At 47.5% G+C, this 13184-nt stretch overlaps 1 protein-coding gene across 7 annotated transcripts in view; it reads right to left on the bottom strand.

Moving 5' to 3' along the window:
* Positions 1-232: 232 nt before the first annotated feature.
* Positions 233-13184, bottom strand: part of PTK2 (protein tyrosine kinase 2) — a 287679-nt gene continuing 274727 nt past the window's right edge. For all 7 annotated transcript variants that reach the window (XM_060243192.1, XM_060243190.1, XM_060243189.1 and 4 more), the window contains 3 exons: positions 9859-10014; positions 3576-3656; positions 233-1344 (listed from right to left, as the gene is read on the bottom strand). In XM_060243192.1, coding sequence (XP_060099175.1) covers positions 1132-1344; positions 3576-3656; positions 9859-10014 — 450 coding nt within the window. In that variant the 3' untranslated portion in view covers positions 233-1131. The remainder of the gene's footprint in view (positions 1345-3575; positions 3657-9858; positions 10015-13184) is intronic.

Raw genomic sequence — 13184 nt, 5'->3', positions numbered from 1 at the left:
GATCCTTTCTCTGGAGAACGGGCCCTGCTTGCAGAGCAAAACAGGCTGCTGTTCAGCAGGTGCGGTGGGAACCCCCAGACTAGCCAGCATGCTGGGATATACCATTTCCTCCCTTCCAAACAGTGCGCGTCCAACAGCATGCAAGCAACTGGAAGAAAACCAAAAGAAGGATCTGCAATTTTCCTGTTCTCCATCCATCCAGCCAAGTGCTGATTTTAACCACTCCAGTAGGTTTAAAATATCCATCATGGCTTTAATCTTTATAAATTATATAAAAATGGGGGACATGTATGGTTACAGAACTTTCTTTTCCTTCTAAATGCAGCTCTCGAGTTGCTCTGGTACAAAGCAGCTTTTCTGTTTTCTTGTTTGTGTTTGCTTCCGAGGAAAATAACAATGCTACAAAAAACTGGCACGTTATTCTGGTTGGAGAGAGATCAAGTTCTCTGTTTCTATGGCTACGGTTCTGATCCAATGGGTCACATCCACATGGAATGGGTTGGGGGAGGGACAACAGATGAAGAGGACTTTTAGTTTATGACTGACGCTTTGAAAATATAGCTTTTTAAAATCTTCTTTCTCTGTAAATTGTGATTAGCATTTCTTGTGGCATTAAGTGTTCTAATTAAAAAAAAGTATTCCAGTCTGGAGAGTCCACATAAGATGGATCGCAGGCAAGAATTCTCAGCCCTGAGGTTTCCCAGAATTCTTCACAATATCGAGCTCAGTTCTGCAGCCTGGAGACAGTTCTAGATCGGAGGCGTTTCTCTTTTCTTTTAAAAAGAAATTTGAGTGAGTCACATTCCATGTGATGCAAAAAGACATTTCAAATCGGTTTCCACCGTTCAGGCGTCTGTACAGAGTTCTGTGGAAATTGCCTTTTTTTAATTTTTATTTTGGATCTCAGACCTTACTTGGCATTGTGGATTATTTCAAAACAAACCCTTGCTTTAAAAGTATGAGAAAAGAGAAGAGAGCCGACAGGTGCCATTCAGTGAAGCCGGATGGGAATTGCTCGAAACCCAGAGCCACGCAGAGACCGTTCCTCATTTCTGCTGGAAGGCTGACGCTGGCTCTCCCGGCGAGAGCGCCTCTTTCTAAACAGCGCGGTGTGAACGCCACCCTCCACCTCTAGTGGGGCCTGGACTGGCTGATGGATTTTAGCCTGGCTTGGTCAATAACGTCGAGCAAGTTTTTGGCATCCACGGCCAGAGCGTGAGCGGCCGTCAGCATCTGCTTTTTGTACTCCTGCTGCAGGCTGGTCATGACGTACTGCTGAGCCAGCTTCATCTTGCTGATCAGCTCAGCCAGGTCTGAGTTCAGGAGCTTCTGAGCCATCTCAATCTGGGAGGGAGAAAAGATCGACGCTTAGCCCAAAACACAAGCTAAATACAGCACATCCGCGAAGCACCCATCTCCCCTGCGAAAAGCTCAATGCAAAGAAGAGCCCCAGAGCTGGATCTTGTTCACCGTTCACAACCGAAGAGAGGCTGAGAAATGAACAGGAGGCAAGATTCCACTGGCGGTGGTGAAAAGTGTCGTGACGTTGCATCCGACTGATGGTGACCCCTCCTCAAAGGGTTTAAGGTGAGGTCTGGGCCATTTTTGCAGTGACTGAAGGCTAAAGCAGAGATGGTGCGCAGCGCCAAGGAAGAACATCAGAAGAGCCCTGCTGGATCAGACCAATGGTCCATCCAGTCCAGCATTCCTGTCTCACACAGTCGACAACCAGCTCCTCTGGGCCGTCAACAACAGGGCATGGAGGCCAAGACCTTCCCCTGATGTTGCCTCCTGGCTCTGGGACTCAGAGGATCAGCGCCTCTGAAGGTGGAGGTTCCCTTCAGCCACCATGGCTAGCAGCCACGGACAGACTTATCCTCCACAAATCTACCTAATCCCCCTTTAAAGCTGCTTATAAGATCATAAGGCGGCGGCACCCTGATGAAGAGGGCTGCCGTTCACAAAACTGCCAATTCAATATAGTTTTTAAACTGACTCAAGACTCCCCGCCCCCTTTCACAGCTGATAGTGAGAGGCGTAATGCAGATCTCCAAGGAACTTTTACAAAATAAGGATATCCCTGTGTAACATTTCAGTTTCACTCCTGGGATCCTCTGAGTCAGGCCTTTTGATTTGCGGAGGTTTAAAAAAATACCATTCCTTGATAGGCTCTGTCCCTGTGGGCTGAAGAAAACTGAAGGAACAGACCATGTACTTTTATCCTGTAGATTCTATTGTGATTTATGTGCATCTTATCTGGATCCTATATTGCAGTCCCTGTGGGGTAAATCTGATGAAAGCAAGGCAGTAAGCTTACTAGCCTCAAATAAGGCTGAAACCATCAAGGTGGTGGCAAACTTCAATTACTGTGCTTATAAGAGGAGAAGTCTGTGTAGAATGTTTAATTAACCACCTTTCCCCCCTGCTTCCTTGATTTGATACTGTTGTTGTTATGCCAATAAAGGTTCTGTGATGTGATTTGTGGACATAAATCACAGCTTCTGGATGAATGCGGACTCCTCTCCCCCTGCCCTGTGACATGAGCAAGCAGCTAGTCAGTTCTCTGCTGCAGACGACTGCAGAAGAGAAGGGCCTCACACCAGCTGGGCTACCTTGGCTCCTGCTCCTATAAAAACTGAGGAGACGACACGTCCTCACAATAAGGATTTTTTTACCCCGCCACGTTTCCAACCTGCCCAGAGAGTTCGACCCAGTAAAAGAGGATTTTCCACTCTTCCAAAGAAAGTGTAAAGGGCAGAGTATGGATTCAAACTACTGCAGCTCACTGCCAACACATCCTGAGCACGTTATAAGGCATGCACGTGGCGTATCATTTCAGGGGTGGGCAACTTGTCTCAAAGGGAGGATTCGGCTAGTTAAAAACGAAGCATCCAGCACGAAAAGGGACGGGCTGCGGCTCAGTGGCAGAGCATCTGCTTGGTGCCCAGAGAGTCCCACGCTCCACCTCTGGCAACTCCAGTGAAAAGAATCGGGTAGGAGGTGATCTGAAAGACCCTTCTCCACCTCCGACCGTAGAATGCTGATGCCAGTCTGAGCAGACAATACTGACTCTGAGAGACCCGTGCTCCGCTTCAGTATCAGGCCGCTTTGTCTGTTCTGTGCAAAGGATTTTCACATATCATGAAACAAAGATATTTTTAAAAATATAGATATCTTGTCCTTAGCCATGGCTTCAAGGAGGCATACAAAATTTTAAAGAGAGTTAAAAATCATACAATTAAAAAAAATCAGATGAATGAAACAGAATAACAGCTGAACCCATGTAAAGCAGAGCACGATCCAGGCTGAAACAAAAGCCAAAACTCACAGCCAATATGCTCTCTGCAGCAAGAGTGAGAGAACTCCACATTTGAGGTGCCACTTCTGGTAAGGCCCTGCCTCATACACCTTGGAGAATGAGAGCTTCCAAATCACAGCAGAAAAAGTCTCAGTTCAGCAATACAAATAAGTTAAAGCAGCTAACTTTTCCCACTCTGTGGGTTCTGTCTGCACTAATTTGCTCTGTAATCCCTCCAACAGGATCCATATTGTTGTGATCTGGGACCTTTGCTTACCTCCCTGTGAGTGCTTGTTGGAAGGACGGGGATGGTCTCATCCACAGTGGCCAGCAGAGTCCTTAGCGCTAAACCCACCTCCTGGTCAAAAACAACAATCAGACAGAGATTAATTGGCATCAGACGGAGACAATGCACATTGGGCTCTTCCTCGAGAGGAAGGCTCCCAACGACAGAAAAGGATTCTGCAGTCAGCTTACTGGATTGAGAGGACCCAATCCTGCCAATCTATTAAAACAACAATCACACACCCCTTACTATTAGTGAATGCAGCACAACTGAGAGAAAAGTTCATATTCAGCCAACTCCCTGCTGTGTTACTTTCACGTGTGTGTGTGTGTGTGTGTGTGTGTGAAGTCGCTTTTGACTTAGGGTGACCCTGTGAATGAATGTCCTTCCCAAACGTTAATGGTCTTGGTCAAGTCTTGCAAACTGAGGGCTCTGGGCTTCCTTGACTTAGTCCATCCATTTCATGTTGGGACTTCCTCAGCTCCTGCTGCCTTCGACTTCTCCCGCAGAAGAACAACCAACACTGTGTACAAAACACTCGATAAAAATCAATAATATAAAGTCTCTCTTTGTTATTTCAGTAAGTGTAAAGACGATAACAAATACACAGCGTACAAAAAATCACAAAGGGACAGGATCCACCAGGATCCAAAATACAAAGTCCTCAGTACTTATTCCTTCAATCCTTTTGTTCAGTTCTCTGTGGTATCCAATTCCCTTAAAAGATCAGGCTCCAAGGGTGATTTTCCTTACGTGCCCATCGACTTCTGGATCATGTTTCGCATGAAATGCTTTCTCATAGAGCCAATCTGCTATACATCCTTTTGACTTCAACATTTCTGGGATCCAAGATCACTGCTTTCTTTGCCAGTGACTCTTGTCTTCTTGGAACAGTACCAAAGTACAATAAGCTGCACCTTTCCAGAGGCTGAGCACATTTCAGAGAGCTCTGAGAGAGAGCAGATAAGAAGTGCTATAAGGGTGAAGTTTGGCTTTCTAAACAGCTGGGGGAGTTGCTGAGAATATCTGAGTTTGTGACTGTTGAAAATTCTGAGTTTGTGGTTGCTGGGGAACTGCTGTTTGTTTGGTTTGAGTGGGCTGAAGGTGATTGTTGTTGATTGATTAGGAGGGGCTGTGTTCCTGGGGCAGACTGAGGCCCCACCCTCTTTGCATTATTAAGCTGCGCCTTGCCAGAGGCGCAAGCCGAAGGGTGAGAGCTAAAGGGCTCTTGGCCTGTGGGCTGTGTAAGGACCAGGAACCCAGATCCCTATTTTCCTTGTGTTCCCAATAACATAAGAAGACCCTCCAGAAGGAGAGCCACATAAACAAACAGGATTTGAAAGGGGACTGTATATTTTAAAAAAGCTATCATGAAGGTAGAATGCCAGCAGGGGGGTGGGGGGCTTTCCAATGTTTTGCACTGAGTGTCACATGTATGACTATCTGCCCACAGGACAGAAGTCTTGGGTGTGTGCTCGATGAAAGGAGCTTCTGGTACTCAGGGAACGAGTTCATACCCTTGAGGCTGAGGTGACTGACCTGGAGAAGCAGAGACAGTCAGTTAGGCACTCGGAGAAGACTCGAGGACGTATTAGATGAGCCCCACTCTGAACGTGGCAGCCCCGTTGCTTCCAGGGAGCACGAGGGTTGAGAGGGAACAGGGCACCGTGCTGAGGATAAAGGGAATGCGCCCTCAGAACGGACCTCTACTTCAGTTGGTGAGAGAGTATCCTTTCGCAACAAGGAACCATCCCTGGGCAGGGAGAGAAAGGGGGTCTTGGTAGTTGGTGATTCGATCCTTAGGCAAGTAGACAGCTGGGTGGCAAAACCACATACTGACCGTATGGTGACTTGCCTGCCTGGTGCAAAGGTAGCAGACATTACACGTGTTGTAGATAAGCTGATAGACAGTGCTGGGGAGGAGCCAGTGGTCGTGGTGCATGTTGGCACCAACGATGTGGGGAAATGCAGTCATGAGGTCCTGGAGGAAAAATTTAGGCTGCTAGGCAGGAGACTTAAGACCAGGTTGATGGGCTGTGAACTGGCAGACATTGACCAAGAGAGAGTTCCTGGGTCGTGGTAGATAACTCACTGAAAATGTCAAGACAGTGTGCGACTGCAATAAAAAAGGCCAACGCCATGCTGGGAATTATTAGGAAGGGAACTGAAAACAAATCAGCCAGTATCATAATGCCCCTGTATAAATCGATGGTGCGGTCTCATTTGGAATACTGTGTACAATTCTGGTCACCGCACCTCAAAAAAGATATTATAGCATTGGAAAAAGGTCAACTAGAATGATTAAAGGTTTGGAACACTTTCCCTATGAAGAAAGGCTAAAACGCTTGGGGCTCTTTAGCTTGGAGAAACGTCGACTGCGGGGTGACATGATAGAGGTTTACAAGATTATGCATGGGATGGAGAAAGTAGAGAAAGAAGTACTTTTTTCCCTTTTTCACAATACATGTACTCGTCGGCATTCAATGAAATTGCTGAGCCGTCAGGTTAAAACAGATAGAAGGAAGTACTTCTTCACCCAAAGAGTGATTAACATGTGGAATTCACTGCCACAGGAGGTGGTTGCGGCTACAAGCATAACCAGCTTTAAGAGGGGATTGGATAAAAATATGGAGAGGTCCATCAGTGGCTATTAGCCAAAGTGTGTGTGTGTGTATATATACGCGCACACACACATATATTGACCACTGTGTGACACAGAGTGTTGGACTGGATGGGCCATTGGCCTGATCCAACATGGCTTCTTTTATGTTCTTATGTGACACAGAGTGTTGGACTGGAGGGGCCATTGGCCTGATCCAACAGGGCTTCTCTTATAATCTTACGTGACACAGAGTGTTGGACTGGATAGGCCATTGGCCTGATTCAACATGGCTTCTCTTATGTTCTTATGTGACACAGATTGTTGGACTGGAGGGGCCATTGGCCTGATCCAACAGGGCTTCTCTTATGATCTTACGTGACACAGAGTGTTGGACTGGATAGGCCATTGGCCTGATTCAACATGGCTTCTCTTATGTTGTTAGCCGCCCTGAGCCGCCTAGGCGGGGAGGGCGGGATAGAAATAAAATTTATTATTATTATTATGTTCTTATGTGACACAGAGTGTTAGACTGGATGGGACATTGGCCTGATCCAACATAGCTTCTCTTATGTTCTTATGTGACACAGAGTGTTGGACTGGATGGGCCATTGGCCTGACCCAACATGGCTTCTCTTATGTTCTTATGTGATGCAGAGTGTTGGACTGGATGGGCCATTGGCCTGATCCAACATAGCTTCTCTTATGTTCTTATGTGACACAGAGTGTTGGACTGGATAGGCCATTGGCCTGATCCAACATGGCTTCTCTTATGTTCTTATGTGACACAGAGTGTTAGACTGGATGGGCCATTGGCCTGATCCAACATAGCTTCTCTTATGTTCTTATGTGACACAGAGTGTTGGACTGGATGGGCCATTGGCCTGACCCAACATGGCTTCTCTTATGTTCTTATGTGATGCAGAGTGTTGGACTGGATGGGCCATTGGCCTGATCTAACATGGCTTCTCTTATGTTCTTACAATAACATCCGTTTACAGTCATGTTAACTTCTAGGGAGAGTTCAGGTTTTCACTTTTCAGACTTTCACAAGTTTCACTTGTAGGGAGGGTTTGAAACACACACAAACACAAGACAGACAGGAGCACTGGCTACGGTGATCCTCCTGCTTCATTTTTGTATGTGACTCCGAAATTCCCCCTTCTGTTGGATGTGAAGACCAGTCCTGGTTCAATGGCCCTCAAACAGAGAACTTCATTCTTTGGATCAGCTGGAGAAATGGTCTCAGTGTTTAGGAACCCAGGTCTAAGTAGATTTAGGCTACATCTCAGACAAATTAACTGGCAGCCTGGGTGTTCTGAGGGTGTATCTGAGGGTGTTCTACCCATGCTGTTTAACGTATGGGGGACCTCTAAATAAAGATACCCCTGAGCTTTGGAGCAGGGTGCCTCTGGGACTTCAGTCACTACTAGAGACCAGCAAGATTCATGGGAGTCACTGAAGTGGCTGCTCTGACAGGGATTCCCAGGCTCGTTTTGGAGGAGTAGAGCTGCATTAGCGTTAGAAGATCAGGTAGATGCAGCAGCAGTGAGTGAAATCTGTCAGCTGCATTTAATGAGACAACTGATCCATCTTCCTGAGCTCTGTGGATAATGAATGCACTGATCCATGCTGCTGTATTCTCAATGCTAGACTACCACAATGCCATACTTGTGGGATGATCCTTGAAGACTACTAAAAACAGGCTACATGCCTATTGGTTAAAGCATGCAGTTAGGGGCTTGTTTCTCCAATCTCAGTGGCTATTAATGCTTCCTAGTCCAAATCAAGGTGTTGGGTGTGATCTTTTGTAAAGGTAAAGGGAGTCCCCTGTGCAAGCACCAGTCATTTTCGACTCTGGGGTGATGTTGCTTTCACAACGTTTTCACGGCAGACTTTTTACAGGGTGGTTTGCCATTGCCTTCCCCAGTCATCTACACCTTCCCCACAGCAAGCTGGGTACTCATTTGACTGACCTCGCAAGGATGGAAACCTGATTCAACCTCAAATAAATAAATAAATAAATAAGCCAGCTACCTGAAACCAGCTTCTGCTGGGATCAAACTCAGGTCATGAGCAGAGTTCAGACTGCAGTACTGCAGCTTTACCACTCTGTGCCATGGGGCTCCTAGTGATCTTTGGAGCCCCACACAATATGGGGCCAGCATACTTAAAGGACCATCTCTCTATTCATGTGCCTGTGCGTTGCCTCACGTCCTTCCAGAGTCACCTCTGGATTAAGCCCTCTTCTGAGCTGTATGGCCAGCAGCTAGTCAGGCCTGCTCGTTCTCAGTAACACCCCCAGCTGCATGGAATGCCCCAAACAAGGAGGTGCACACAGAGGCTATGCCAGCTTCCTTTTGGAAAAGACTCAAAGCTCTCTCCCCCCACCCCCATTTTAAGATGGGCATTTGGTAAACAACTATTAGCAAACACTCTCATTCCACCCAGGCCATTCTGTCTTAGCCTCAGCCCCACAGGTGAAATATGGACAACAACATTGAGCTGTGTGTGTCAATTGGCATCATCCAGTCTCTTCTCATTTGGGCTGTTTTTGTAGCAGGAACTCCTTTGCATATTAGGCCACACACCTCTGATGTAGCCAATTCTTCTAGAGATTACAGGGCTTTTCTTACAGGGCCTACTGTATGCTACTGGAGGCGTGGCTACATCAGGGGTGTGTCTGTGGCCTAATATGCAAAGGAGTTCCTGCTACAAAAAAACCCCTTCTTCTCACTCATGGCGACCCTATGAATTTACAGGCTTCAACTGAGGGCCAAGATTTCCTTTAAGTAACAGTCCATCCATTGCATGTTGGGTCTTCCTCTTTTCCTACTGCCTTCCACTTTTCCTAGAATCCTTCTCTTTTCCAGTGAGTCTTGTCTTCTCTTGATGTGACCAAACACTGAGCTAGAGGGAGCAATATTCTCTCCCGGTATAATATTCTCACCCTGTCCAAACAAACGTCTGAAACCTGTGTATCAGCCCTCTCCTCTTCTCCTCAAGGGCTGCAGAGCTTCTCAGAATAGGCTTTCTAAGGGCAGGCTGTGGGAAATTTATTTTACTTTATTTATACCATGCATTTCTCTTCAGTGGGGACTCCAAAGCACTTTAACATGGTTCTCCTCTCCTCCATCTTATCTTCATAACTTCCCTGTGAGGTAGGCTAATCTGAGAGGGCATGGCTGGCCCAGCGAGTTTCCATGGCATGAGTGGGGATTTGAACCTGGGTCTCTCAGATCCTAGTCCGGGGGTGGCCAAACTGCAGCTTGGGAGCCACATGTGGCTCTTTCACACATATTGTGTGGCTCTTGCAGCCCTCACTGCCCCATTGGCCAGCTTGGAGAAGGCATTTCTCTCTTTAAATCACTTCTTCAAGCCAAGCCAATTGGAGGTTTGGATAATGCATTTAAAGTTAAAGCTGCTTTCTTTCCATCTTTTCCTTCCTTCCTTCCTTCCTTCCTTCCTTCCTTCCTTCCTTCCTTCCTTCCTTCCTTCCTTCCTTCCTTCCTTCCTTCCTTCCTTCCATACAGCTCTCAAACATCTGACATTTATGTCTTGTGTCTCTCAAACACATGTTTATTCTGTGTGGCTCTTAAGTTAAGGAAGTTTGGCCACCCCTGTCCTAGTCTAACTGCTCTACTGCCCTGGCTCTCAAACATTGTGCCTTCTTACCTTCACCATGGGGACATACTCCTCCGGTGGAGCTGGCTGGATCTTGCTAGACATCTCGATGACCGCTTTCACCAGGCCAGTGACGTTCTCATACACCTTGTCGTTTGACCGGTCCAAGTTGGCCGTTGGGGGAGGACTGATCTCTTGCGGCTGGATCTGAAAGGAAAGAGATGGTTTATTCCTCCAGCAGATGGCGCTCGCCTACTTTTGTTCTGTTCTGTCTTGTCCTCTATTGCACTAAACACAGACGTGGTTTGCATTCAGGTGGGGCACCCACCCAAATAAGGAGACAATGGACTCAACCCAGGTTTCTGCAGAACCTTGAATATAGAGACTGTGATCTCCAAACCACCTAAATTCAATGAGGAACACTCCAGAGCAAAGGGCTTAGAGACTGCTCTCTCACTTTCACTACACTTCAAGTACTTTTTTTTTTATATCACCCTTTTTTTCTCACTGTCTCCCTTTCTCCACTGCTCAAAGCATGCCCTCTTTTTGTGAGGACAACATCATTTGCAGAAAACCCAGTTTCCCTCTGCACAATACACAACCAGCAAACAGCAGATATCCAAAGGAACGATCAAGATGGGGAGCTGTGCTGGTCTGTCTGCAGCAGCAGAACAGAGCCAGGGTTCAGGAGCACTTGAAAGACTAACAGAATTTGGGGCAGGAGAGGAGCTTTCGTGAGTCACTGCTCACTTTAGATGTCTTCAGAAGCGAGCCGTGACTTACAAAAGCTCATGCCCTGCCTCAAATTCTGTTAGTCTTTAAGGTGATACTGAGAGCCCCGTGGCGCAGAGTGGTAAAGCTGCAGTACTGCAGTCCAAGCCCTGCTCACAACCTGAGTTTGATCCCGGCAGAAGCTGGGTTCAGGTAGGCAGCTCGAGGTTGACTCAGCCTTCCATCCTTCTGAGGTCGGTAAAATGAGTCCCCAGCTTGCTGGGGGAGAAAGTGTAGGCGACTGGGGAAGGCAATGGGAAACCACCCTGTAAAAAGTCTGCCATGAAAACGTTGTGAAAGCAACGTCACCCCAGAGTCGGAAACAACTGGTGCTTGCACAGGGGACTACCTTTACCTTTTACTGCATAAATTTTACTGCTCTGGGGCCATTTTTCCTGTGCTAAGACAAAAACGTGTGAGGCCAAAAAACTGTGAGCTAGCTCACACTAACTCAGCACAGAGGGAACACTGCCTACAGGTAATGCAGAGAGGAAAACCCTCTGTCTGCCTAAGAGCCTGATGACAAAGGTAGTCTTGGTATGTTTGGATCTGGGCTGAAGACATGGCACAGACAATAGGCACACATCTCTCTCATTTATTTGTTTACTTCACTTATACTCTGACTTTTCTTCCCTACGGGGACCCAAAGCGTCTTACATTGTTCTGCTCTCCGCTGTTGTAGCCTCACAAAAGCGCAGTGAGGTGGATCTCCTTAGCATACTTTGGAAGTGTAAGAGCAGCTTCAGATCCAAAGTCCTCTTCGAGTGGCTCTGTGATAACATCCACAGCTGTTTTAAACGTCCCCACCCTAGCCAGGACCACCCTGGAATACCACAACTGCCCCTTCCCACATGAGGAGGGATCGAATAAGCGGGAATTCTGCACGAGTAGGCCTGAGGAACTGCTGCAGCAACACGAGCGTGCATGCAAAGACATTCGTGAAAAAGTGAAAGCCACCAACGCACAGCCTGGCCATCCGCTCACACACCCACACACGCGCAGAGTGCTTACCCGCCACGGCTAGGTCGAGCAGAGTTTGAAGGAAGGTTAAAGAAATTTACCAGGAGGGGAAAAAGAAAAAGAAAAACACGCATTAATGAAGGCAGCCACAGAGACCTGTTAACCACTCCACAGTGCGTCTGTCCCCATTTCTGCTCAGTGGGGTTAGTGGCTGCCCTCCCGCACGTCACAGACACAGAGGGGCTGTACCTTGGGGGGGGAGGGGGGAACCTAGAGGGAAAGGGTTATTGCTCTGCCATGCACCCCGGGACAAGAGAGCATGCAAACAGCCACAGGGCCAAACCCGTCTGGCAAGAAGCAAAGTCATGAAGAGCGTGAGCCCTTCTTGTGCGTGCCCCACACACCCAACTGGCAGCACAAGAAGACTAGGCAGAGGGAAACCAAAGACTCTCGTTTACGAGAGAGGGGGAATTCAGCACAAGGAATCCTTTAGTCATCTAATTGCCCGGCTCCTGTTTGTAAAGATTTTCTGGTCAAGCCCTTGGCAGAGTGCAGCTGAGGGATGGTTTTGGGAGCTGAACACCAACAACTCGCTTGGTTCCTATGCTGAAATTTAAGAGCCTTGGCAGGAAAATTCCTCTGGCTGGCTGGAGATGCAAACCCTTTTTTAATGCTCTGCTGCTGTCTCTTAAGCCAATACCGACCCCGCTCTACCACAAAGTCATCTGTGCTGACTCTACAGCCCCCACCCCTGCAGCAAACTGAGCCCAAAAAACTGCATCCAGTTCCAGATTGTCCCAGCATTCAGAAGCGTGGCATTTCTGCTGGTGCTTGCAAACATGGGGATATTATCTTGGTTCAGCCCACAACGGATTGCTTTTGTAAGGCCTAAAAGTCTTTGGCAAAAGCTTCTGTTTAGCTTGGCGAGTTCCGACAAAGCCACGTTCTATTCAAACACAAGGTTTGGTGCTTTCCCGAGAGAGAGCCAGGAAAATCCACTGCAGGATGGAAGACCACGAGAAGACAACACACACACACAATCCGGCCTCTCCTCAGCAAAAGCTGCTGTTAATGCCCCCCACCCCTCACAGTTTCGTGTGAGAGCCAGTTTGGTGTAGTGGTTAAGAGTGCGGACTCTTATCTGGGAGAACCGGGTTTGATTCCCCACTCCTCCACTTGCACCTGCTGGAATGGCCTTGGGTCAGCCATAGCTCTGGCAGAGGTTGTCCTTGAAAGGGCAGCTGCTGTGAGAGCCCTCTCCAGCCCCACCCACCTCACAGGGTGTCTGTTGTGGGGGAGGGAGGTAAAGGAGATTGTGAGCCGCTCTGAGACTCTTCGGAGTGGAATGGAGGGCGGGATATAAATCCAATATCTTCATCTACCTCACAGGGTGTCTGTTGTGGGGAGGGAGATAAAAGAGATTGTGAGCCGCTCTGAGACTCTTTGGAGTGGAGGGCGGGATATAAATCCAATATCATCATCTTCTTCTTCACAGTTGAGAATATAGCAATTGAAGAGGGGTGGGATGGAACCATCCTAGCCATCTGTTCCTCATCCCAAGATAAGGGATCCCAGATGAAGGGGAGACTTTATGGAATTCAAACATTAAACTAACCAAATCAATGTCTTTTAAGGAAAATTTGTAT

Source organism: Heteronotia binoei, chromosome 7, assembly GCF_032191835.1.
Source record: "Heteronotia binoei isolate CCM8104 ecotype False Entrance Well chromosome 7, APGP_CSIRO_Hbin_v1, whole genome shotgun sequence".
Taxonomy (NCBI): Eukaryota; Metazoa; Chordata; class Lepidosauria; order Squamata; family Gekkonidae; genus Heteronotia; species Heteronotia binoei.
The sequence above is the reverse complement of the archived record's forward strand: the minus strand, read 5'-3'. Positions and strand labels throughout refer to the sequence as shown.